This window comes from Aythya marila (assembly GCF_965140915.1).
Source record: "Aythya marila genome assembly, chromosome: 30".
Lineage (NCBI taxonomy): Eukaryota > Metazoa > Chordata > Aves > Anseriformes > Anatidae > Aythya > Aythya marila.
Genome location: NC_139071.1, coordinates 1041275 through 1067292, shown reverse-complemented (window position 1 = coordinate 1067292; position 26018 = coordinate 1041275). Strand labels below are relative to the sequence as shown.

Here is a 26018-nt window from a genome sequence, read left to right as displayed (position 1 = left end):
ACCCGCGGCCTGTCGAGCTCCGACCTGGCCGCCCCGCCGCTCGTCACTTTCCGGAGCGCGCTCGGGCATTTCCGCCGCGGGGCGGAGGCTCTCGGCAGTTTCCGTCCACGTTCGGCGCCGGCCGCCCCGCCCCGCCCCGCCCCTCGAGAGAGCGGGGAGGCGGGGCGTCGCCACGGCCGGATCCGATTGGCTCTCGAAGGAAGTTGGTCACGCCCCTTGCGCGCGCGGTAGGCGGGAGAAGGCAGGACCCGCGCGCCCGCATTGGTTGTTGGGACCCCTCCCGCCCCGCGCGCCTAGAACCCCTCTCATTGGTCAGACACACTCGGCCCGCCCCCCGCCTCGCTTCCGATTGGCTACAACCGAAGGAAGGCGGGCTGAGCCGAGCCTCTCCCTCCTCCTCATTGGCTGTCACCCTCGAAGGGGCGGGAGCAGCGAGGCGGCCCCGAGGCGCTATTGGCTGCGGGGACGGTGCTCGCGTTCCGATTGGCTGGCGCGGCCTGAGGGCCCCTGCCGGGCCGCGGCCCCCGCCCCCCGCCCCGGTGCGCGGCGGCGGCGGCGGCCTCAGGCCCGGGGGGGGCGGCGGCGGCGGGGCTGGGAGCGCCCGGAGCCCCCGGGGCCGCGGCCGGTGAGTGCGGGGCGGCCGGGAGGGGGTCGGAGGCCGGGGGGGGGGTGTCCGGGAGCGGCACCGGGGGCACCGGGAGCGGTGCAGGCCCCGGGTGGGGGCGGGGAGGGGGCACCGGGGGGGGCTCCCCGCGGCCCGGCCCTCAGCGCTGCGCCGCTTCCGGTTGGGGAGAGCGGGGGGGGAAGCTCCCGGTGCCCCCCGTACTCCCCCGGTACCCCCCGGTCCCCTTCAGGCCCCCCCCCCCGTCTCCATGGCCCCCTCCCGGTGACCCCCGGGACCCCCCGATCCCTCCCGGTCCCCCCCGGTTCTCCCCCGTTCCCCCCCATCCCTCCCTACTCCCCCTCTGCCCTCCCTGGCCTTCCCGTTTCCCGTCGCCGGTTCCTCTCCGGTGCCCCCCGGTTCCCTCCCGGTTCCCCCGGTTCCCTCCCGGTCCCCGCCATCCCTCCCTGCTCCCCCTCTGCCGACCCCGGTTCCTCCCCGTTTCCTCCCCGGTCTCCCCAGCCCCCTCCCAGTGCTCCTAGGTCCCCCCTGGCCTCCCCCCGTTCCTCCCCGGTCCCCCCCCCCCCCCCCCCATCCCTCCCCGGTGCCCCTCTGCCCCCCCCATCCCTCCCATCCCCCATTCCCATCTCCTCCCAGTTCCCCCCAGTCCTCCCAGCCCAGCACGGAGCCGCTCCGATGCCCCCCATCCCGCAGGTGCCGTGGTTTATCCTCAAATTCCACCAATTATCATCAGGGCCCGTTTTTAATTACACCCTCACGCTTCTCCTCGGGCCGCCAGACCCGAGGTTTTGGGTAAGAAAAGGGGCAAAAAGGGCTCTCCAGGATCACGGCACCGGCCTGGCCCCGGGGGTTACGTCGGGGGAAGTTTTCGCCAGTTTGGGTTGGGTTTTGAGAGCCGACGTCTCCCTGCACGTGCTGCTTGCTGCCTTCCCTTCCGAAATACTGCAATTTTTTCCTGTTTTTAGGTGATTTGGGTCAAAAGTGACTCCTGATCTAAAGGATGCGTTCACCCTCTTAGAGGTGAAACAGTTCTTAATGGTGAAGCCGACCCGGGATGTTCAGTGGTGCTGGGACTCGAGCAGAAAGCTGGCACGGGCGGTCCTAAATAGCCAAAACACCTCAAAACGCCTCAAAAGGACCCGGGGCGAGTTTTCCTGCAGCCCTGAGGGGCTCGCTGAGGCTTGGGGAAGAGGCAGGTGGGCTACGTGCCGAGCTCAGGGGCTGCGCACAGAAAGCAGCAGCGCTTGGCCGGAGCCTTTCCCTCCTGCCTCGTGCCCGCGGTGCTGTGCAAAGCACCCAAAAAACCCTACAGCAGCCCCCCGGGGCTGTTTTTTTTGGCCACCGAGCACGGAAAAACCGCGTTTATCGCAGGTAGGCACCGGGCGGGGTGCCGTGACGTCCCGGGAGCGGGTACGGGGCTGTTTTATCACCCCAAGTGCCCGGCCCTGCTTCCTTGCGCTGCCCGAGGAGGCCCAGCTCGCTCACGGAGGCGCGTGTGGGAGAGCTGCCGACGCTCGGCCGTGTGAGGATTTAAACAGAACGCAGGCAGCTCGTTATCTCTGAAGTTAGGTGCTCGGTTTGTTCCTGCACAAAATAAGTGGCCTCAGGAAATACTAAAAAAAAAAAAAACAAACCACCAGCAAACCACCACAAAACCCCCGAGCCTCGAGAGTGAGATCAAGAAACCGTTTTATTCGGTCCTCTGTACCGCACGGCTTCACGATCCTTGTTGGTGGAGGTGGCTTCGGGAAGCTGCTGGTCCTGATTTGGGGGGAAAAAGCCCAAGAATGGGCCGCGTCGGGTTTGTTTTGTGTTGCTGGACACTTTGCAGCACGGGGTGATAACGCGGAGAAGTTGGCTCGAGGTGACCGAGGTCTCTGATGCCCCGGAGAGGTGCACGGCTGTGGGTTGGCCTCTTCCGAATTTAACAGGAATTTGCTGAGGGGGAAACCCACAAAACTGAGTCTCGGGGTTCCCACGCTGAGCACGTTCCTTGATTTTTGGTGTAAATGTTGATTTTTTGGGGGGCATTTGCTGAAAACCGAGCGAATTCCCCCCTTGTGCTGTCTTACGGGGCTCTGGCACCGTCCTCTGGGCTCCCTGAAGATGGATTTCTGCTTGGGAGCGACGACACGTTGCAAGCAGAGCCACTGCTGGTGCTTAATGCGTTGTGTGCGCTCCCAGAGCCTCTTAACGAGCTCGATCACCAGGATTAAAATAGCGTGGCGAGGGACTGCTTAGCTCGGGAGCTAATTAGCCAGACGCTCCGCGCAGCGCGAGCCAGCCGGAGCCGGGCGCGAGGTGCACAGAGGGGCAGAGCCCTCCCAGGGAGCAGCTTTTTCCCCCAGAACGCCGGATTTCTCACCAAAACCACCGTGGAGCAACCCCCAGCCGCATTTCTCACCGCTCGTTTAATTTCCCTTTCCGACAGGGAGCTGCCGAGTGCGGCAAGTTGACGGGAATGACCCGTCTAGACGGAGCGGGAGCAGCCCGGAAAGCTGATGCCATGGGCGGGGTGCTTTAGAATCGGTTCTCCTTTGCCGTGCTGGCTGGGAAATCGGGGAGGACGTTTCCCCAACCAGGTGGGACGTGTCGCTGCGTGCGTTTCCACGTCGGCTTGGCGAGGGGCCGGCCGTGGCGAGGGGTCCCGCAGCACCCGGGGGCTTCCTTCGCGCCCCGTCAGTGCTTTCCTTTCGCCCTGCAGGTCGGTTTCCTGCCGCCTTTGTGCTGCTCCTTCCCCGTTCCTGCAGCCCGACGCGAGCTTGCCGTTGCCTTGGCTGCGGGCTCGAGGTGAGCCCTGCGGACGCTCCGACTTGGGATGAATCCTCAGCCTTAATTGCATCACCGAGGAGTGAGGATGCGCCCTTAGATCCTCGCCAGATCTGTCCGAGGCTTTTTTGTTTCCCCAGCCTTTTGCTTTGCCCCGTTTGCGCGCAGGCAAGGCTTAGTCTGGAGCTTGCCAAAGGCTGGTTCGGAAGCTGCCGGCTGCTGCTTGTTTTCCCCCCCTAAGACTTAATTACCGCTCATTTTTCCCCTTTGAAGTGGGTAAAAGTGTATTTCCTGGGTGATAAGGCGCAGTAACTTCAGACAGTCGGAGATCTCCTGATAACTTCTGCTCTGGCAACTCTTTTTACAGCCGCTTTCAGCCTTTGAATGACTGAAGCTTTGCTTTTCCTTTGCTTTTCGGGGATGGGCACATCAGCAGCCTGCAGGCGTCCCTTTCCTGAGCTGAGTTTGAGGGAGTTCACCTCTGCCAACACGGCGTTTTCTCCTTCTTTGTGCTCCCCTGCTCCCTCCTGGGTTAAAGCCCCCCTTCCCTCGTTAAAAACAAACACAAAAAGTCCAATTATCAAGGAGGCTGGTTGCATGGGTGCGGTTTGCGGTGCGGGTCGTTGCCTTCGGGTGCTTTAAAAACTCCAAGTGATGGGCACAGAGAGCGTGGAGCTGCGGTGCTCAGACCTCCGGTGCCCTGAGCTCCCCCCAACCCCTCCTGGTCTCAGTGTGGGGCCCAGGACGCACCCGAGGCTCGTGACCAGAGGCCGGGCGCTTCCTGCCCGTGGCCACAAGCAGCAAATTTAAACCTGGCCGGGCGCACGACCCGGCGGCCTCGGCCTGTGCCGGGTTTCCCCGGGTGCCCCGTCTTCTGGCACAGGATTTCAGGCGGTGTCAGAGGTGCCGTTTGGTGTCCCGAGGCAGCACAAGAGCTGATGCTGTTTAACTCCCCGGGCTGGAGCAGGTAAAGAATTCTTCTGCAGCCTTTTGTGCACCGGCAGCGAGCATCTGCGGCCTCTCCGTCCTGTGCTCAGCTTGCCAGGGTTGCTGGCCAGGAATAACTTCTGAGCTCCCGTGTGTTTAAGAAAGGAAGGCTCCAGGTACACGAAAACCCTATTTTTAAATTAAAATAGGCTCAGCAGGTCCCTGCTGGTGAGCCGTGGGTGTTGGATGAGCGTCGCTGCGTTCCTCGGGGTCATAAACCGTGTCCTGAGGACGGCCCTAAAAAAATGATCCTGGCCGGGGCGGGTGGGAGTTGAGCTTCTAATTGTTCCTGGAGCAAATTAGGCGTGTGTTTCTCTCTCATCGTGTTCCCTGATGGCCCCACCAGCAGCGTACGAGGTCTCTCGGCCGCGTGCGCCTCGCAGCTTGGCACGGCCGGGCTGTGCCTTTCCCTCCTCGCCACGAAGGCGGCCAGGAGGCTTGGCGAGGAGGGGCTGCCTCCTTCCCGGGGCCGGGAAGCTCTCCATTGTTTCCTTACACCGAGTGGAGCGCCCCGGTGCTCTTTGTTTAACCTGTCAGCTCCCTTGGCGTGCGCCTGCCCTCGCTGCTTCCCCCCGGCTCCGCTCACCCTCACGGGTGAAGATCCGCGCCCGTAACGCCACGCAGAGCCGTCCCTGCAGCGTGGTTTTCCGCTGAAACCAGCGGGGAAAACGTGTGAGCTCTGCCTGTGTGCACGGGAGAGATCCGAGGCTGCCGTGGCACCGAGCCCAGGATCCGTGCTCCTGGTCCCCCTCGGCTCGTGGCTCTTCGTGAGCCCGGTGGTTGTGCGGTGCTCTTTGGGCTCTGAGCCCCCCAAATCTCCCTGGCCATAAGGTTTTCCTGGCGTCCCGGGGTGCTGCAGGAGCTCCGGGTGAAGCCTGTTGAAACCCTGCGAGTGTGTAGGGAGCTTGGTGCTTTGTGTTTGATGTTGCTTCTGCAGCGCCGGGTACAAAATACACTTTATTTTCCTCAGAAAAAGCATCAGCAGGATGATTTTGACAAGCTGAGAGACTTGGGGTACGCCTTTGGCTAGTTCAGCAGCAATTTCTTACTTCCTCTGTTGTGTTTTTTTTTTTTTTTCCTCCTTTTCCTACTCAGAACCCGAGAAGACCGACACCAACGGCAGCAGTCAGGCGGCGTGACAAGGAGCTGCTTTTCAGAGGAAGGAGCCGCGGTGCTCTGCTGGCCTGTCAGCACGATTCTGACAACTCCAGACCCTGCCTGCCCTCGCAGCTGGGATTTTGCCATCCCAAACCAGATATCTGCCGCTTCCCGCGTTGAAACAAGGCGGCGTGTGAATTGCAACTGCCAGCTACGGTACTCGAGGGCAAGGACTCTTTTTCTTTTTTTTTTTTTCTTCTCTCTCTTTTTTTTTTTCTATTTTTTCCCCCCCGTCTTGTGTAGCTGGACGTTAGCGCAAACACGCCGAGATGTCTAAAAAGCAAAATCCGAAAGGTAAGATGCGTGCGGCTGTGGTGCAGTCAAAATGCCAATAAACAGCACGATTGATTCCGAAGTTATCAATTAGGGAAGGGGTTAATTGCTTTTGCTATGCTCCCTTCCAGGCTGCTAATGTCACTTGACAGCTTATTGTCACTCTCGTGGTGACACGGTGCAACCTGTTGGGTTTGCTGACATTTCTAGCAGCGTTTCAGGTGTCCAGCTGGACAGGTCTGTTGGTAATATTGCCGCGACTCCGCTGTCAGAAAGCAGGAGAGAAAGATTTTCAGCGGCTGAGGAGTTGCAGAGCCAAACTTATTATTTTCTCCCCTCCTCCCTGGGGTCCCCAGCGGCGGCCGTGCGAGGCTTCCCCTCCCCGGCGTGCTCTCGGGGCGGCTGTGGGATTAAATCTGCCGAGCTTCACCCCGTCCCCTTCCTTTGCCGTTGCACGTTCAGAGGCAAAGCTGCATCGAGCAGCTTATTTCAGCGAGGGATCTCAGCTGCCACACGTGAAGCATTAATTCCAGGGAGCGCGGGGAGGGGTGGAGGGTTACGAGTTTCTTTTTATTTGAGCCGACTGCTAATTAATAATTTAAGGCGCACGGGTTTGACAATTCGTGTCCTCTGCCTCAGGAGAAGAGCTTTTGTTCTCTGTAGATTTCCTTTCTCCGAGCAGCTTTGGCGTAGCGGCGGTGCCTACCTGAGGAGCCCTGCTGTCCTCTGACAGCTAGACCCGGGCATGATTTGAAGCAATTAGCAGCAGTTATGGAAATTACAGCGCGGGGTGATTCTTGAACGGCTTTTAAAATGCTGTGTCTGTGGCTGTGCTTTCGGAAGCCTCGGTGCAAGTCGTAACGAAATTGCCTTTTCCCAGCTGCTGGACGTGGAGCCCGGCAGCTGCTGGTGCTGAGCACACGGGGAGAGAAAATGCTCCTTGGGGGGCAGGGAGGAATTATTGCGGCCGGGCAGGGCAAGGGAAGAAGGCTCTGGGAGACTGCTGGGGAGGGACAGGGAGAGCTGCTGCCGTGCTGGGCCCGGCTTTGGGGTGCTCCTTTGCTGCTCACGGTGTCAGCGTGGTGCTGTGGTGTTTCCCAACCCTCTGTGAGGGCCTGGGTTTGGGCAGGTGAGGATCGCCTCTTCGGTTGCTCTTTCTTCTGAAGGCAAAGCAAAAGCCGTGTGCTGCGTAAGAGAGGGCCGGAGAGAGGTGTTGAGAGGTGCAGAACGAGTTTGAGCCGTGGTAAATAATGCAGCAGGTTTGAAACCGAATCAAGAACCCACCTGCTGCTGCTGCCGCCTAGAAGAGCCCCGGCCCTTTGTGAACCCCTCAACTCATCAGAAGGGAAAACGCTTCAGCCTGCAGCCCAGGCGTGAAATCAGCCCCGTTCCAAACCCGTGTGCGCACCCACGCGTAGCTCCATCCCCTGGGCTGCGCCGGACGGCTCCTCTCAGCCCTCACCCACTCGGTAAGGGGCGATTCAGAAATTCGGAGGGCAGGTAGTCTCCGTGATGCCAGACTGCTCAATAAATATTTTTCCAGCGTCTGGGAGATTCGTTGGCTTAGTGATCCGCGGTTCCCAGCGCTTCTCTTCCCCCCCCTCCCAGTGCCAAGCGAGCGTGTTCCCTCTCATCCCCCCTTCCGACTCGATTAATTGATTTGAGTGAAAGCAGCACCGGGCTCGGGAATGACTGCTGACCCCGGGATACAAAGCAATCACATAAATCTTGTTTCCGGACATCAGCCCGCGGCTGTAGGCGTGCCAGGTGCCTGAACCGAGCGGCGCTCGCGCTCCTGCTCATCTGGATGCATCACGGAGCCGTTTCGACGGATGAGAAATCACCCTGCGTGAGTTTCGGAGAGGGGAAGGGTCTCTGGGATCGGTCGCTGGCAAAGGAGGTTTCAGCCAGAGCAGCGGGGAGCCTGCACGGCGGAGTGAGGAGTTCCCTTTGAATCCTTTGAATCTCCCCCTTTGTTTACCCGCACGACACTCGAGGAGGAGGAGAAGCTGTTTGGCACAACCTGGCTGCTCGCTGTGTGCTCAGCCCGTGCCTGGAGGACTTGGGGCAAAACCCACAGAGCAGGAGATCTCCACGCCGCTCCGAGTCGTGCAGGGAACACGGAGCTGGACGTGGAGCACATTTTGTAACCCCATAAATCCCCTCCTGGCTTGTGAGGGGCTGATGCCGGGAGCCCGTGGGGGCTCTGGCCGCATCCCTCCGTCTCCAGGTTCGATTTGATTTTTCCATCCCCTGTGTACGGATGGGAGCCAGCTGGGGAAGGGCAACGCGGGCAGGCTTCCCAAAACTGCCCCACTGCCTTGCCCCACTGCTCGTGTGCTGGAAGCAGAGGCACTGCCCGGCCTCGTGCTTGGAGAGCTGCCCCACGGCGAGTTCAGCCTGTTGCGGGCAATCTTTGTTTTAATTCTTCGTTCAATTTTCCCCCTCTTCCAAGCCATCAGGCCTGTTGCCCTGCATGTGGGATGCATCGTGCCTTGGTAGGTCATGCTGTTCTGCTTCTCCTGGGCTTGAACCTCTGGCAGCCTGTCCCCCCTCTCAGGGGGGAGATCTCGGGGTTGCAGGTCCCCCTTGTGGCCCCGATCCCTTTCCTGTGTCAGGTTTGGACTCAAACACTGCGTGCGTGCTTGGGCCCTTCAAACCGATCTGAAAAACTAAGCGGGGTTTCTTGCCTAGCAAAACCCTGCCGTGCTGCTGCCACCTCCTCGGGCTGCTCATCGCGTGGCGCTCTCTTTGGGCACTGAAATAGTTTCCACGGCAGCTGCTGGAGGCACCAAGCCCCAGTTTTTGAGTGGACCCCGGCAGCGAGCGATGACGGAGGCTGAGCAAAGGGAGTTCGTCGGCCAAGCACAGCCCCTCGCGTGGCTCCGTGCATTTTGGTGGCAGGGAGGGCTCGCAGATGCGCACGGTGGCGGCGTTTGTTCTCCTGGATGGTAAGAGCAGGCAGAGGTAGCTGTCAAGTCCTGCAGGAGACCTCATTTTTCTTTTGTTCTGCATCCCTGTAAAGCACGGCGTTAATTTCTACCCGGCAGGTGCTGGAACACTCGTAGTTTTGCTCAATTAGATGTCAACAAAACGTATCGGTGGCAGCATCCCGAACTGATCCCAAGCAGACCGGTGTTGATTCCACCCCAGTTTCGTACTTATTGCCCTCAAATTCACGGGGAGAGAGCTTAGGTTTGGTTCCCCAAGAGCAGGGCGTGGGGACAGAGTTTTTAAGGAAAAGCAGCACGCTCCGGGCTGCCAAACACGAGCTGTGGAGCTCGAAGTGCAACGCCTGGAGCCTGGGAGCAGCAGAACCACAAACAGCTCCCACGGACGTGATCTTTTAAACAGCGTTTCTTTCGGAAATCCTGATTTACCCGTGTTTTGGGGTATTTTCATCTACGGATACGCCTGAAAGAGCAGGCCGGTGGAGCGAAGGGGTTCTACCTCGCCCTGAGCAGGAGGATGCTTCAGGTGCTTCGTGTTCCGTGGCAGAGCTGTGCCTGGCAGAGCCGGCGTGGTTACCACCGACCTGAGAAGCTGCAGACCCTATAAATGTTTCCCAATTTAACCAAATCTCAGCTGCACTCCAGGCAGCGATGCTGGGGCTCCATGAGCCCGGCATCACTCGGAGCAGGGCTTTCGGTGCTGCCGTAGCAAGGAGGCTTTGGGGGGCCACCACACTTGGCCCGTGTCTGCCCCAGGCTGTTCTGATTGCTGGCTGCCAAGAAGCAGAGCTTTCTGAGGGTGTAGCTGTAATTCTTGCACGTGTCTCGTGCAGGAAGGGCTAATTAGCAGAGTTGCAGGAGGAGCAGACTGAAAGAAGCCAGCAGCACGATATTGGGTAGGGTGGATTCCTCCTGGTGCCCTCGGTGTTCCTGTTGAGGAGGAACGATCAGGCCGAGAAATAGCACTGAAACGCAGCAGTAAAGGACGGGGGATGAATGATCTCTTGCCACCCCGCTTTTCTGGAGGATACAGCTGGGAACACAGAGGCAATTAAGGCCGTTAGCGTCGCCCCTGGAGTTTATCACATCAAATCACCGGGGTAGCACCGCGTGGTGCCGGCTTCGAGGAGCACAGCTCAGCCCGAGCAGCGGAGAGCCTCGACACGTCGGGCACAGTCAGAGCCCTGGCGGTGCTGAGGGGCTCTCTGTCCCCGCTAAGATGTTCATTCCCCAAATCCCAGAGCCACCAGTGGCAGCCAGGATGGTGTCGGCGAGGACGTGAGCGCTTTAAATTCCGTCTACTCTTGCAAGTAGCCGCTACCACGAGAGACCCGAGCGCCAGCAGCCCTTTTAATGATGCCTGGCAGTGCTCCTGGGCAATATCAAATGTATACGGCGTAGTCTCCGTTGCATAATTTTTGCATGATAAACGTTTTCTCACCAAGGAGGACTCGGGCCGTGGCGGAGCGATGGGGAGCTGGAGAGGCAGCTGGGAGCGCGGCGCTGACAGGTCCGGTGCCCTGGAAGACCGAGCGCAAGTAGAGATGTGGGAGGGATGGGATTGAGAAGGTGCTGCTGGGGGGAGCCAAGCTTCATCTTCCCTGGCACCTGGGTCCTCGGTGGACCACTCTGCGAGGAGGGTTCTGAAAAAAGATTGCGAATCCTCACTCGGCGATGGGAATCTGAAGGCCATTTACAAGATTAAGGGCTGCAAAGTTGGGAGCTCAAACTCCTGCGAGCTCCGGAAACTTGAGAAAATCTTGCTCATGGGGCTGCAGCGGGTGAGGATGGAGCGGGGAAGAATTTAACCGTTCATCTGTAGCCTTAATAAGAGCCTGACCTTTCCATCATGCTCACAATTCTGTCACTGTATTTGGAGGCATCGCGGTTTAAATGCTACATCAATGTCTGGGAACCGCGGGAGTCAATGGTGTGTCTCAACGCCACGTACGAGTTATTTAGGGGAGGTGAGGGAAGGAACGTGAATCAGCAGCTGGGTACAGCAGGCTGGGCTACGGCACAGGGCAGTGACCGGGCGAGCTGCCCTGTCCCTGCCAGTGGCCCTGTCCCTGGAGCCACCGAGCGGTGGCACCTGCAGGAACCCGGCTGAGGAGCTCGGCAGGAGGACCCCGGCCTCGTGCCCGAGCTGGTGCCCTTGTAGGAAATCTGCCCTCGGTGCTCTGCGTGCATGGGAAGTCCCTGGAAAGGGCTGTAGGGGCTTGGAGCAGGAGGTGGGGCTGCTGGGGTGTCCACCCGTGATCTATTTTGTCCCTTTTTTTGTAGCAAACCTGAAATCTGGGCTGCGCAGACCTTTGGCAGCCAAATCCAGCGTGGGTCTGGGATCCCAGCCCCTCGTGGTGCTCTCTCGCAGCAGGGCCCGCGGATTTCGGCGACCTTTGCTCGCTGGCAGGGAGCAGAGCTGTTGGCGATGGCCGCCTCAATTGCGGGTCTCTTTTGGAAAAGAAGCATTACCTTGGAGATCGCAGCTGGCGGGGAGCGCGAGCGGCTGAATCTTCAACCCCATTTATCAGGCTGCTTGCCATTTGTACCTCCAGGTGGAGGAAATTGGTGAGCGCGCTGCTCCAAGGCTCTCGCGCTGAGGCTGTCATTAACTCTTTATTACTGGGCTCAGTAAAAGATTAATGCAGAAACAGGGGGGGTGGAACGGGTCGGCCTCAGCGAGGCTCTCTCACGGGCCAGCCCTGCTGGGGCTTGTGTTTGTTGGCTCACGGCTCTGCCCCGTGGTTGGTGTCAGAGTTTTATTGGCTTCCTGAGGTCAGCGGGGCGTTGGCACGCTGGGTGCAGCCGGGATTACTTCGTGGCACTCCGGCTGGTGAAACAGAACCTGGTCCTGGAGCGAGGCTGGGACGTCACGGCTGGTTACCCTCCGGTAACAGGAGCGGCCCGCGGACGCTGTGCGCCTGTAGGATTTCAGCCTCCTCCCCGGCAAGGCAACCAGCCGGGGCTGACCTCGCTTCGTCTCCCTCCAAACGCCTCCTGGTGCCTGTTGTTCAGAAGACAGCCTCCCTCTCCTTTGTCTTCACAGATCCGTCTGGGTTTATTTTTGATGTGCAGTCCAACACCGTGATGGCCCAAGGAGGAACCTTTGAAAACATGAAGGAGAAGGTAAATGTGTCTGCCGAGACCTGAACTCGCCACGTGCTGTGGAAGAGCTCGTGAACGCTGTATCTTTATCTGCTCTCGGAGGTGAAATATGCTTCTGTCTGGGAGCTAACTGCAGTTCTGTCAAAAGCAAAATTTTATTCAGGCTAAATTGTCCCGGCACATTAAAGTTTTATAAGGAAGTCATCAGTTAAGGGTTTCAGACTGCTTGCAGAAGGGTCGCTGCAGGCACAGCGCGGGGGAAAGCGGGTGGTTTACGTGTCACCTCTTCCCTTCCCTCTAGATCAGCGCAGTGCGTGCCATCGTCCCCAACAGGAGCAACAACGAGATCGTCCTCGTGCTGCAGCACTTCGACAACTGCGTGGACAGAACGGTGCAGGCCTTCATGGAAGGTAACCGTGGTGGGTTTTTTGGCTGGCTTCGTGGCCTCGGGACTCGGACATGCCCTGTCTGTGGACCTTTTTTGGGAAGCAACAGTGCTCGTGCAGCTGGGGCTGTGTGTAAGTGCCCCAGTTGGCAGGGAGCTCTTGGAGCTTCCCAGCACGCCCAAGTACAGGCTCTGCACAAAGGCAAGCAGCAGCCAATTCCTTCCCAATTTCTGGTGGTGTTTGTCCATCCGGGGGTCAAGGCAGAGAGAAGTACTCGATAGCTCATTAGGTAATGGGTGTTAGGTGTGCAATCACAGAAACTCTTGCTCATATGTGCAAAACCAGGCATGTCTTCAGCTTCCAGAGTTGCTGTCTGTGCTTTGTGCTGTGTTAGATGGGTTTTCTGACCCTGCTGGTGATGCTGCCCCTCGCTTTGCTGCTCTTGTTGCTGTGCTGACCAGCACAGACAGCCACACGGAACCCATGGAGGCTTTGGGCATCCTGAGCCGGGGTCCCTGGAAGAGAAATCCAGCGTGTGTCTGCCCCCGAGCTCAGAACTGCTCCTGCAGGGCTCTGAACACCCAGACCTGTGCTGTGACAGAGCCAAAGCAAGGATGTTTGTCTGGAAACAGCTGGCCTGTGTACTAAGGGTGTAGTCCTCTTCGGGCCAGAGCAAAAACGAAACCGATCCTTTTGTTACGTCAGCCAAGAGAACTGAAACTGCTGGGCATAGGAAGTGTCACGGCTGGTGCCAGGTGTGGAGGTGCTTCCACATGAAAGGGCTGGAGGCAGGTGCCTTGTCCACCGCTCACCTCTGCCTTTTTGTTTTAGGCAATGCCAGCGAAGTACTGAAAGAGTGGACTGTAACAGGCAAAAAAAAGGTAATGCCTTTAAATATACTTTACTAAGGTATTTATCTCCTCTTTTATTTTTTTTTTTTTGAGGATGAGGGAGGGCATAAATCCAGGCTGCAGAGAACAGCAAGCATTCCTCATAATTTCAATGAGAAAAGAAAGCAGAGAACAAACGCGTATATTGATGGTAGCAGAGCAGACTCCCCGAGACGCTCACTAGGTTTTCAGGTGCCTCACCATTCAGGGCAATGATTTACACGGTAACTTCAGTGCAAGTTGTAAACATCATCGTCTCACCCCATTTGCATTCAATTTAGTTGTCAGGCACATTGTGGTGGGTGCAGCAGCGGAAAAAAGGCTTCGAGACTTACTGCCCTAGCGATAGCTTTTATTCTGCTGACCCTCCGCAGGACCCCTAATCCACACTCCCAGCCCCACGCTGAAGTAAATCTTTCTCAGGTCCCTTTATTTCCACAGAGCTCTGTAATTCACTGTTCGGATAGTCGTGCAGTTCCATTTTTCATCGGTAACCTTTGGAGCTGAACAGTTGCATTTAATGCTGAGGTCTGTGGAAATATATTTCTGTGTCATGTAAGCTTCCTCGCCTGTTTTGCCTAGTTCTCTGCTCAGACCCCTGTGAAACGGTTAAATAAAGATTTGCAAAGTTCCAGGACTTGATATTATAATGTCTAAATCCACCAGGGCAAGAATCAAATCGTAATTATTCAGAAGGGCTCCTTTGAATTCTTGAAAAGCACCAGAATGAAACGGGGAGGGAGAAACTGCGACTGCACAGCCACGTGCTGGGAAACGAGGGAATTTTTGTCAGAGCGAGGACTGGAATAAAAGAAAGTTCTGCCTGGCTGCCGCAGAAAGCCCTGGGAGCTCCCCCCGAGCGGCGCGGGGCTGCTGCGGGTTGTGGCCCCAAATCTCTCCCGTTGCCCATCGGTTACGCAGCTTTGGTCTCGCTGGCGCACCGCCAGAGAGGATAACGCATTCGTGTCGCGTTAATGCCCCCGTATCTGTCCTCATTGTGGAATAAATCCCTCCGACTGTTAATAGAATCAACAGCCAGGCTGGCCGAAAAAGCACTTAATTCAGCTACTTTCAGCCAGTAAGCATAAGCTTAATTTTCCCTTTAGGAATTAAGCTTAACGTGTTGTGTTTTGTTTTCTTTTCTTTTTTTTTCCCCCCCTTTGTGGCGCGGATGCCTAATCCTCAGAACAAGAAGAAGAAAACCAAACCGAAACCGCAAGCCGAGCCGAGCCCTGGCCTCGCAGACCCCGGGAAATTGGTGCCCACTGAAGAGGAGCCGTCGGCGGACTCGGAGCAGGGTGGGATTAACGGTTACCATGTGAACGGCTGCGCCCACGACACCGAGTCTGTGGACTCGCTCAGCGAACGTTTGGATGCGCTCTCGGTTGATGCCAGGGAGCTAGAGGATTGCGAGTCCGCCGCACCAGCCATGCCTGATAGAACAGGTCAGTCTCTGTAGGGTGCCGCAGGAGACGGGCACCGAGCGTTTAAAGAGCAGAGGGCTGCCTCTTGCCCGTTGGGTTCCTTTGTTTCGGGTCAGCTCTGGGTGCTGAGCTCTTTGGACGGCTCTTCAGGAGCGAGCAGCTCGCCTCGCTTTCTGCTTTCTGCTCGCTGTCGTAAAGAGGCGGTCAGGGCTCTGCTGTCCTCCTCGCGTTCCCCTGTAAACGAGTGTGCTTTTCTACAGCAGTGCCTGAGCTAGAGAATGGAATAGCAGGCTTTGACACAAAATCGCTCACCATGCATCCTTCCCAGAGCCCTTCATCTCTTAGACAGCGGCCTGAGCAGAGGAGCGCTAGCAGGTCTCTGTCCAGATCCACGGCGAGCACCTCGGCTCCTGCCTGCCTGCCCGGAGCACGGCTGGACGACGTTCCCGTCTCACCTGCTAACAAGAAGCTCGGTAAGGCCCTGGGGGGGGTCTGCACCCACTCCGGTGCCACGGCAGGTTGCTGCTGGCCAAATTCTCACCACCTCTTCCGCGGTGTCGCTGGCAGATAGCGGTGAGGCGTGCTGGACTTTGATTTTAATGCAAGCTAACGTGCTTCGTATTATCTGGCCACCGACTCGCACTCTTCTCCTCTTCTCCCCTACGCACAGTGGGGAATCTTGACAGCAGTTTAGCTGTAGTGCCCGGGGCAGCAAACCCATGTGTGTGTGAGAAGCCGGGGAGGAGGCAGCCAGTCTCGCTGCATACGTTTAGCCCATTCTTCTGCGTGCTCCCTCACCGAGCCTTTAGGTTGTTTCTCATCTTTTGTGAGAATTTGTCACGAGGCCAGAAGTTTGGTCCGGCCCCGTTACAAGAAGTGACAGCCTCCTTCCACCACATTTTTTTTCCTCCTTTGAGTGCTTTCTCCACAGCTGAGTTCTTACAATAACAAGGGGGGACAGGAAGGACCTCAGAGACCCCGATTGTGCTCACAGTTATTATACTTAGCGCGGTGAGACGCGGTGGTGGTGGTTCACCTTGGTGCTGCACTCCAAAGCTGTAATGAGCAGTTGTTAATGGAGCTTGGCAGGGGGCAACTGCGCTCCGGCAAGCTGCGGAGGGCTCGGGCAAGGTGCTGCGCCCTGATGGTGAGCTGAGACGCAGAGACTAACCCTGGCAGCAGAGAGCCAATCCTCTCGTCTCCTGGGCTGAGGAAATAACCTTTTGTACAGATTTAATTTTAGCTCCCGAGATACTTCTCTTCCCCAAGCAAAGAGCCGATTCACTCAGTGATGCTGTGTGCTGGTCTTGGGAGCTGAATTCGCTTCCCTTGTTTCCTGTCCCTAACACATGCAAGAAAAATCTCTATTTTTTCAGACAGGGTCTTCTGTGAAGCTATTTTATTTATGATTGCAATGGCAAGCGTCCTGCAAGCAGGAGCACGCAGTAGAAGTTTATCATAACCTTATATTATTCCCTATTACCCAACACCTGATTTCTCCCATTTCCTCTTTGGCTGAGTACTACAGGCTGACACATATTTTTTTTTGGCTGACACAACCTACTCGACGCACTTCTATACCTTATATGTACAATTTAATTTGACCAACTGTTAATTTCTCTGTTTCCTTTTCTTTTTCCTTCTTCTCTCGTGACTAGAGGGCCCGTGATTTTTGTTTTTACTGATTTTGTGCTGCTCATCCTGTTGTTCTTAGCTATCCTTATTTTGGGACAGTGGGACCTTCCCCTTATCTGCTTAACGTAACTCCCCACTGCTGTGCCACACAATCACTGTTGGATATGCAAAGTTAGTGGAATTTTCCACTGCAAAAACACCTTCTGTTGTAAAAACACCACTTGGTTTCTCACACATGGAAGCGGCTCAGAGATGCATTTGGTGTAAGTACGGTGGTAGGACAAGGAGTAATGGCTTTAAATTAAAAGAGGGTAGGCTTAGATTAGGTATAAGGAAGAAATTCTATGATTCTCATCATGTATTTGAAAATGTGGAGGGACATCTCTGCCCACTGAAGGAAATTCCACAAGCTCTGGAAGCTCTTTCCTAAGCAGGAAAATCTCTAGGGCTGCCCCTGCTGAACCTAGTGCCTTTGTGCTGGGGAAGGAAATTTTTAAAACCAAGCAGTGCACGGTGTTAAAATAAGAGGGAAAGCCATCTCTTGATTTATCCCTGGTGGGAGGATTTAGCAGTGTGATTGACACGGCTGTTTGAGCTCTCCCTGTCTCTTGGTAGGTTCTAATATTGAAAAATCAGTGAAGGATCTCCAGCGCTGCACCGTTTCACTGGCTCGGTACCGGGTGGTGGTGAAAGAGGAAATGGATGCTTCCATTAAGAAGATGAAGCAGGTCTTTGCTGAACTGCAGAGCAGGTAAGTAAAATGTAGGAACGGATCCAGATGTTGAGGATTAAGATCAATGGGTTTGGAATAGGACTTCAGCTTTCCAGTCAGCCTAATGGCATGCTGGTGTTTGCCTTGCTGGCCAAGCGCCGTTCTTCAGCGTCTGAGAGCTCAGCATGTTGTAAAGAATAAGCTGGAGTCTAAAGTCCTGTGCTCTGCAGTTTTTAGAAGCCTTCTTTGCAGGCAGCTTTGCCGGGCCTGCGTTTGAGCTGTCATCCCCCTCGTGCAGCAGGAGGCTAAAGCACCTTCGAGGCTTCGGTGTGTCCATCCGGGTCCTTGACGATCTTTGGCACTGCTTTTGTCCGAGAGTTAACCTGGCACCATAAAGCCATCTTAGACACAGATAAGGCAAGGAACTCTCCAGATAACTGCTGGCTGCTAGGTGCTGGAAGGAGAGGTGTTGGGAGCAAAGAGTGCGGCAGCTTGCGTCTTTTTCAAAACAAACATTTATATTTGACGTCTTCAAATGAGGGTTCAATAGAATGTGGAAGAGCAGGATCCTTCCCAAGGCATAAATACACATTAAGGATCATTCTGTAGAGCATTACTTCTCCCTTTTTAAACCAAGCTCTTAATACTGGGCACGATGTTCCCTACGTGTGTAATCAGGTCTTTTTAATGAACGTTTTCATTGTTTTGGGTAAGTGCTTTAAGGCGATATTCCAAAAGTCCTAACATCAGATGCACTTGCTGTCCTGGCTGACTGAGTGTATTAGTGAGAAGTTGTTCTTCTTGGTTATACAAACGTGATTGCTTTTGGTGGAGAAATATTCATAAGAAACTGCACAGAGAGTTCTCCTTGCCTGGAGTGAGTAATATTTGACAAGTAACTAAACCGCTGCTATCACGCCGAAGGATTAGAGACTTGGCAGACGTGCAAATCTGTGTCAAAAGCTATCTGTGTCTGTAAACTCTGTGGCCTCAGAGGCAAGAGTGTTTAGTGGTAGTGATGTAAAGATTGCCGAATTCTGAAGCCCTTCAGCGAACTTGGTTGTTCAGCCTGGGCTTTTTTTTTTTTTCTCCTGCGTGTACTTGTGTTGAACTTTGCTACCAGGAAGTGCTCTCCTGGAGCAGAATGCTGCCCGTGCATTTAAATTCAGCATGTGCTAAAAATAGTGACAAAGAGTGTTTATGGATGACTTTTGAACTCAACAAAAGAGGTGAGAGGGAGAGGCAGGGTTGGCAGTGTCTGCGTGCCCTCCCCCCTGTTTTGATGCTTTCTAACACTTGTGGTCTCCGAGCCAAAGCTGGACGAGGAGCTCCCAGCCCCTCTCGTGCTCTGGAAAAGCTGTGGCAGGAGGGAATTTTCCCTGCTGATGGCTGAGAGATTTGTAGCCCTAACTCGGGTGTGTTCGTATTCATATCAGCCCCTGCTGATAGTGGCTGCCGAGTCACGACTGAGGCCGATTCAGCGTCACCGCCGCACGCAGTGGGTTCTGCTGGGTTTTATCGGCCTCCCAACCTTACAACATCACTTAAAACCCTCCCTTGCTTTGGAAAATGTCATTCTGCTGGTTACCGTGCCCGGCTCTGTATAAGCAATCCTCGCCCTTTGGCTTTGTGTTATCACCTGCAGAAGGCTTGCTTCACGTTCGGCGAGGTTAAAGACCCAAGTCCAGGCCCGCGGCGCTGCTCCCATAGGGCGGGCGGGCGAAGCAGGACGCGCGGTTCCGGGAGCCGGCCTGGCACGGGGCCACCGGGAGCCTTTTCCCCTGGCACGGGGCCACCAGGAACCTTCTGACAAACACCCAGCAAGGCACCGGCCCCACGCAGCCCATAGGCAGCCCTCTGCAGTTAGGGCATTCAGGAAAGATTCACCTTCCTTTTCCCGAAAGTGATGCAGCCGCCGGTGAGCTGAGACGTCATTTGTTCCGTCACAGCTTTCTTTTTTTTCTCTCCCCCCCCCCACTCCTGACCCAGAGAACAATTAGTGGATTTTAAAACCCCGTGGCATAGGACGAGATCCAGCAGTGAAATCCTCTTGCTGAATCACTGCTCCGGCTGGCGTCCTACCAAAGGCAAACCTGATTTAAAGGCAGGTTTGTTCATCTGAAACAGGAAACATGAGAAGCAAAGCGGGGACCGTTCCAGCTCCTGTGTGTCACAGGCGCACCTCGGGTGTCCTTTTAACCAGTGAGGGCTCCGGGCTTCATCCCCTCGCCAGAAACACGCCGTGGTCAGACCTGCACCGAGGCCAGGCACACGAGACATCTCCGAAATCCACCCCGAGGGGCAGGGGTGGGTTTCCTGCTGTGCAAGGATTTATCATGCAATCATAGAGTGGTTTGTGTTAGAAGGGACCTCAGAGCCCATCTGATCCCAAGCCCCTGACATGAACGGGACCCCTCCCATGGACCTGCCCCCAGCCCCATCCAGCCTGGCCTTGGGCACTGCTGGGGATGGGGCACCCACAGGTCCTCAGGGCAGCCGGTTCCAGTGCCTCGCCACCCTCAGAGTGAAGAATTTCTTCCTTTTATCTAATGTAAGCCTGCCCTCTTTTACTTTAAAGCCATTACTCCTTTTCCTATCACCCCACCCCCTTACAGAGTCCCTCCCCAGCTTTCCTGCAGCCCTCTGGGCTGGGGGACGATGGGGTAACCTGAACGAGGGAGTCCCGCCAGTTCCCAATTCCCAGAATATTTTTCCTGCAGGAAAAATATTTTCTTCTGACAGGGAAAGCAGCAAATCAGAGCCCCCCCGAGCCTTTAGGGTGGGGTGGGTGAGCTCAGCGCTGCACACCGAGGTGGGCACGGGGCCGAGAGCCCCTCTCCTGGCGGCTGGGTCTGAGCCGAGCACTCAGCTTTATTTCATCTTCGGCAGCTCCTGGTTCATCTGCTGCCCCTCTTTCTTCCTCAGCTCCCTTTCTTTGAGCCCAGCCCTTCTGGCAGAGGCAGGTTTGTGTTCCTGTCCCGGGACAGAGCAGCGCGGAGCCGGGGGCAGGCGGTTGGGGCAGCGGGGAGCAGAAGCCCTGGGGGGGGCTTCTCGGGATGGAAGAGAGCCGGGGGCTGCTCTGAGTCACTCGTCACGCAAAGCTCGGGCTGAGCAACTTGACCTCTGTTCCTCAGCCAGCCCAACTGTAAAATTGGGTAAAGGCCTCCAGCTGAGCTCTGCTGAGTAAATTAAATTACAAAGGGACGCAGGCTGGAAGCTGTGCCGGGGTGCGTGTGGGTCTGCCTGCGGGAGGAAGCCCGAACCAGCCCCTGGAACGCAGGCACTGGCTCCCAGGGAGTGATGTGTGCTCAGGGAGGGGATGTTTATGGGGTGGGTAGCGTGGCCAGCCTGTTCCTGCACCCGGTTAATGGTCGTGGCCACGCTCGCACCCTTTCAGCTGCATGCCCAGGGGATTCCTGTGGTGATGTGGCCCCGGGCAGGCACCGGGGGCATCTCCCTGGACCCTGCCCTTGCTTCTGCCGTTGTGGAGCCAGGTCGAGCTGCGCTGGGGACGGCTGGAAACAAGGTGAAGCCTTATTAGCGTAGCTTTTGACACGCGCTGTTGTATTTGCGCAGTTGGGCTGAGAGTGCCTGACCTGGATCAGGCCCCTGCTGTGCTCCGAGCAGGAACAATTCCTGCCCTGAAAAGGCAGATGGACAGAGCGATAAATCAACAGAAGCCGCCAAATGTCAAAGCTGCTGTTCAGAGGGAATTGTTTAAATTGATCTCGCTTCCATCCTCTCTGACATGCAGAGGAGCGGGAGCCGCGGCTCGAGTTTGCATTTCAGCTGCCCTGTGGGTTCCCTTTCAGGCGGCCGCTAAAATAAATACTCTTCCCATCTTCAGGCAAACCTTTTCTCGCTGAAAAAGCCCATGGCCTGCGCTGAAGGGCTGCCCCTGTGCTTTGCTGATATCGCCCTCGGTCTAATTCGGTGTCTGCACTGCAAGCAGCAGAAAGCTCACGCGTACAAGGCGAGCTTTGCTGTCACGGCGCCGTTCCCTCGCCCTCTCCCATCCCTCTCTGGGATGGGGGAGAGAATGAGAAGGAAATGAAAGGCTGTGGGTTGAGACAGAGGCAGTTTTTTAGGTCAAGAAAGGAAAATAATAATGGTAATAGTACTACTGCTAATAATGTGCACAAACAAGCGATGCACCATGCCATTGCTCACCACCCGGTCCCCCTAACCCAGCCAGCCCCCCTATATTAATTCCCAGCCTGACCCCATAAGTTATGAAATAGCCCTTTGGCCAGTTTGGGGTCAGCTGTCCTGGGTCTGTCGCCCCCCCAGCTCCTTGCTGCACCCCCAGCCCGCTGGCAGGACAGCGAGGAGCTGAAACGTCCTTGGCTCGGTGCGAGCACTGCTCTGCCACAATTAAAACATCGGGGTGTTATCAAGGCTATTCTCATCCTGAATCCCAAACACAGCACCGTAACAGCTGCTAGGGGGAAATTAACTCCCTCCTAGCCGAAACCAGGACGTATATTTAGAGACCAGGAACTGAAATGAACGTTACAGGCTGGGTGTTGAACGTGTTGAAGCCGCTGGCAGTGGCCGAGGGGAGGTGAGCTGCAGCGATGCCGCCGGCACAGCCGAGGATTTGCTGTGGGAGGCGCAGTGCAGAAGCATTTCCAGGAGGGTGTGTGTGAGGGGTTGGATTCCTTACGGTGCAGAACAGCAGCCACCAGTACCTGGCTCTGGCCGGAGTGGGAGCACTGGTGTTTCCTCTCCCGTTGTAACCCCGGTCACTTGGTGGGACCGGAGCCCTCCTCTTCAGGCTGCGAGCGAGGGTGTTGCAGAGCTCCCTGCCCTGCCCTGCCGTGCTGGCAGGCTCTCGGTCGCCCAAACGTGCTGAATTTGGTAGCTGCACGGCTCTGCTTGCACAAAGACTGCTGCTGTGACACCCGGGGGAATCACGGTCTCGTGGCAACGGACACGCTCGAGGCACGCGGAGCCTCCTGGCGAGGGGCGATGCTTCGCTGTGACCCCCTGGGGTGCTCCCACCCTGGGTGAAAAACCCTTGGACCGTAAGAGGTGGGTGGTGGGCACTGCTCCCGGGTCAGCCCTGCAGCCTTTTGGCATCGGCAGCGTGCGCCCTGCCATGAAGTGGGGCAGGGCACCCGAGCTGGGCTTTCTGGACGCTTTTCTAGGTTTAATTAACTACCGAGGCTGTAAGAGTGAAGCAAGGCAACCAGGTGGCTTCACAGTGGCTGCTGTGGGGGAAGAGGTGCCCGAAAGCCCGGAGCTGAGGATCCCATCCTGCCCTGCTGGTCGGTGCCCTGAGCAACTCTCCCACGAGCTGCGCCCTCGCTTTGCTCTGTTAAAGTCCAGCGGCACGGCTGCCGTTCCCTCTGCCCTTGCCAAGTGGCTCTGACTTTACCGGAGTAAGGTGACCACGCACCCAGCTGAATTTGGGGAAGGCAGCGCCGTGCTCCGCGCTGACCAGAGCAAGTTTTGTGCCAGCAGAGCCTGCAGCACCGCTCGGAACAAAGCCGGGCTGGCAGCGGGCTCCTGCTGCCCTCTGTTGGTCTCTGCTCGCTGGCCAACAAACCCAGAAACCGCCACCGCTGCGCCTCTGCCGTAGGATCTGGTGTCCCCTTTGTTTGGTTACTAAATCCTTTTCCTTTCTCTGTTTTTTTCCCCAGCCTTATGGATCGCGAGGTGGCGTTGCTGGCTGAAATGGACAAAGTGAAAGCAGAAGCAAGTAAGGCTCCAGCTTTATTCCAGCACCCGGCGAGCTGCAGGTGCTGCTGCGCCCTAAAGAGGCAGCCCCCCGAGGAGCAGATTTTGATTTATTCCCTGCTCACGTTGTTCTAAATACGGAGTGTGCTGCGCAGCCAGAACTTGCCCTGTACCTTGAGCTATCTGATCAGATTGTTTGCTGCCTGACATGGGTCACAGCCTACGTGCTCTGTGCCCCCGTTAGAGGGGGGGGATGAGCTGCACCCTTCTGACAGCCGTTGCTGAGCACTTTGGCATTTTGGGCAGCTGGAACGGGCTTTGTCAGCCTGCCTGGTGCCGTTAGGAAGCTCCACGGGGACACGGCACCAACCCCCTGAGTCCAGGAGGCCCCGGGGAAGTAGTTAGCATGGGGAGAGGAGCGAGGCAAAGCTGCTAAAGCTGCGTGTCGTGCCCGTCTCCGAGTCAGCTCCCAGCTCAGGTTCTGTCTGCGTCTGGAGACGCGAGTGGCTGCGGCGGGGGGAGCTGGGGCTGCTCTGCAGCTGGCACGGGGCTGTCCGTGGGGGCTGTGGGGCACCTGCTGCTTACCAATAAGGGGCTGGGGCTGCTCCGGTGTCGATCTGAGCTGCGATCTGTTCTGCAGTGGAAATCCTGGTGAGCCGACAGAGGAAAGCCGAGGCCCTGAAGAAGATGACTGACGTGGCGGTGCGCATGTCGGAGGAGCAGCTGGTCGAGCTCAGAGCTGACATAAAGGTGAGCTTCCCGCTCTGCTCCTGTCTGATCTAACCTGATCTAACTCTCACCCGAACACAGCACACTTTTTTTGTAACCTCCTGGGTTCTTGATGCTTCTGGGTGCAGTTCTGTGTTGTGTGCAAGGCTTTCCTGCTCTCCGTAGCATCCAAAAGCGTCACCAGCGCTCTGCATCCTCCTGTCTGCAGCCACGCAGCAGGGCCTGGGACCCTGCATCCCAAATCTTCACTCTTAGCATGTTTTGTGTTTATAAAATACTGACTTCAGCCAGCAAACGACCATCCAAACATTAACCCCGGTGCGTGCAGTTCAACCTTCAGCCATTGTGAACTGGCACAGGGGCCAGGAACGTGGCCAAGCTGCAGCTTTGTCCTCGGAGCAGTAGTGAAAACCTCCCGCTGGTGCAGGCTGACCTCTGCCTTTCCACCTAGCTCGGAGAGCCTGCCTGCTGTGCATGAGTTGCTTTTATATTCTGTAAAACACTTCTGCTCGCCGGCACACCAGCTCCTGTCACAAGAGGTCAGTGCGAAGTTGCGTGAAGGATCAATTAAACTCCGGCTTGAAAACCGAGCTGCTGTCACCTCTGTTCTCCTGCAGCACTCGCCCCTGTAGCAGGATTAGTGCAGCCGACAAACCTGTTGCCTCTGAGCATCCAGAGCAGAGGCCTGCACAGCGCTGGCTGCAGACTGGAGCTGCTGTGAGGCTGCAGCTGGGCTCCCGGGGCCCGAGGAAGGCTGTTTGCATGGAGGAGAAAGTCATGCAGGATAAAAATCTGTTCATTGGTTTCCTTAAGTCCTTGTAGCCGCCTGCCTTCTCAGCCGAGGCTTTTCAAGCAGCTCAGATACCCGTTACTAGGCCAAAACAGGAGAGCTTTGTCTCCGTCTCCCATTCCTGTGCTCTGTAACTCGGTGCATGGGCTGAATTAACGCGTTTTCTCTCTTTTCTCTGAAGCACTTCGTGAGCGAGAGGAAGTACGACGAGGAGCTGGGCAGGGTGGCGCGGTTCACCTGCGATCTGGATGTGCTGAAGAAGAGCATCGCCTCCTTCGGGCAAGGTGAGCGGGCTGGGAGCCACCAAAACTGCACGTCTGTCCCCAAAATGTAACAATGGGAGAGGAGTCGGCTGCGGGACAGCCCTCCCTTGCCTGGGGCTCTGTTCTCCTTCCTTTCCCTGTGAGCTGTGCCCCTTTAGGGTCCCCACAACAGAAGTTTAATCTTGCCACAAAAAGCTCTGTTGCTGTTCAAGCCTTCGGCTCCAGCCCCGAGCTGCCCCAGCAGCAGCTTGGGGGCGAGTGGTTGGGTTCCCGCGTGCAGAAGGTGAATTTTGGGCTATTTCTCTTCCAGTTTCTCATCCAAAGAACAGCTACTCCACCCGCTCCCGGTGCAGCTCTGTCACAGCCGTGCCCCTGAGCAGTCCCAGCGAGCCCTCCGCTCCCTCCAGCCCCGCCTGTGCCTCTGCCTCCGCCTCGAGCCTTACCGCAGCGAGCAAGAAACCCTCGGCCCCTGCAGAGGCAGCAGCGCTGGGGGCCACCAGCAGCCGCCCCCCCCAGCCTCCCCGAGAGGTACCCGCACCCCCAGGGCGGCTCCCTCTGTTTTGGGGGCACCGGAGCTGCCCCCGTCCGCCCTCGCTCACCCTCCCACCCTTTTCCCTTCCAGGCTGCTCCGGGGAACAGGCGCCCAGGAGCCACTTTCAGGTCCCAAGGCCAGCGCCACCCCGGTCCCCCCGCCGCCACCGGGAGACCCAGCGGGAACCGACACCGGAGCGGGCCGGGCCAGGCGCACGGAAAGCATCCGAACCCCCCGGGGGGCCAGCCCCTGGGCAGCCCCCGCCGGCCGCAGCCCCCGGAGCCCGGCCCCGTCCCCCCCAGCACGCACAGCGCGGGGCTGCCCCAGCGCAAGCCCCGAGCCAGCCGCCAGGAGGGAGCCAGCTCCTGAGGGCACCGCGCTCTCCCCTCCGGGCCGGCGAGGGAACAAGACTGTAGGAAGCTCCTAGCTAGAGTTGATACCGAAGGAAAGTTTACACTTCTCTGTTCTCAATGCCACGGTTCGGTTGGTTTTTTCTTTTCCTTCTCATCCCTTTTTCTTCCCCCCCTCCGTTGTCTGCCGTGTTCTCACGCCTGTGCTGCGCTGTCCCCCTGTGTTCAGCCCTCCCCACGCTCCCCTTTCTTTCACCTTTTCCTTTCCCCTCCATAAATCCCTGTGGCTCCGACCCCACCATCGGCAGGGGGGGGCCCCAACACAGCCCCCAGCCTCTTTTTATGTTTCCTGTGTGCCACCACTGGGGGCTCACCTCGGAGGAGCCTGTGGCAGCCCCGGCCTCGTGCTGGCAATGAGGCTGAGCGCTGCGAAACGGGGGCTGGAGGTGGTTTTGGGGGAGCCGGGGGCTGCATTTTGGGGGGTCTGGCAGAAATCCAGACCCCTGCCTTCAGGGCATGAGGGGGGGGACGCGCACCCAGTGTTTGCACCCTTCGCTCCTCTCTCTTCTTGTTATGTTTGGGGGGAAATCTCTTCATTTTATTCACTCCCCCCCTTCTTGCCTTCCCCTTCCTTCCGCGGCCTCTGTCCCTAAATTAAATTTATAGCAATATCAATTAGCAGAGCTAATCCTAGGCGATACCAGGTGGGAAGCGTGACGGGTCCTCCTTTAGCCTTGTTCGAATAAAGACGTTCACGTTC

At 57.1% G+C, this 26018-nt stretch overlaps 2 protein-coding genes across 4 annotated transcripts in view; both read left to right on the top strand.

Annotated features, from left to right (window-relative positions):
• The window catches only part of LOC309888724 (dnaJ homolog subfamily C member 22-like), an 8044-nt gene extending 2281 nt beyond the window's left edge, over window positions 1–5763 (top strand). The window contains exons 1-2 of one of the 2 annotated variants that reach the window (XR_014319166.1): window positions 513–625; window positions 5474–5612. Coding sequence is in view for 1 of the 2 variants with exons in the window: in XM_082781218.1 (XP_082637344.1) it covers window positions 5474–5656 (183 nt within the window). In the remaining variant the exon portion in view is untranslated. Of the gene's footprint in view, window positions 1–512; window positions 626–5473 lie in introns of those variants that run through there. The other variant, XM_082781218.1, reaches the window with a different exon arrangement.
• LOC309888723 (spermatogenesis-associated serine-rich protein 2-like) lies at window positions 5684–26018 on the top strand. Of its 2 annotated transcripts, none has more exons than XM_082781217.1 (12): window positions 5684–5830; window positions 11807–11886; window positions 12167–12275; window positions 13083–13132; window positions 14328–14586; window positions 14829–15038; window positions 16816–16951; window positions 22558–22616; window positions 23235–23344; window positions 24295–24397; window positions 24687–24904; window positions 24999–26018. In XM_082781217.1, exons 1-12 carry the CDS (start codon window positions 5806–5808, stop codon window positions 25275–25277), a joined length of 1638 nt encoding a protein of 545 aa, XP_082637343.1. In that variant the 5' UTR covers window positions 5684–5805; the 3' UTR covers window positions 25278–26018. The 2 variants fall into 2 exon arrangements, with proteins under 2 accessions (XP_082637343.1, XP_082637342.1); XM_082781216.1 differs by having other exon boundaries at window positions 14826–15038.

Bases quoted from the DNA above. Each gene is read 5' to 3' on its own strand.
- LOC309888723 (XM_082781216.1), top strand. From the start codon at position 5,806: ATGTCTAAAAAGCAAAATCCGAAAG. The intron at 11,887-12,166 runs GTAAATGTGTCT...CCTTCCCTCTAG, and splicing joins TTGAAAACATGAAGGAGAAG to ATCAGCGCAGTGCGTGCCAT. The intron at 22,617-23,234 runs GTAAGGCTCCAG...TCTGTTCTGCAG, and splicing joins CAAAGTGAAAGCAGAAGCAA to TGGAAATCCTGGTGAGCCGA.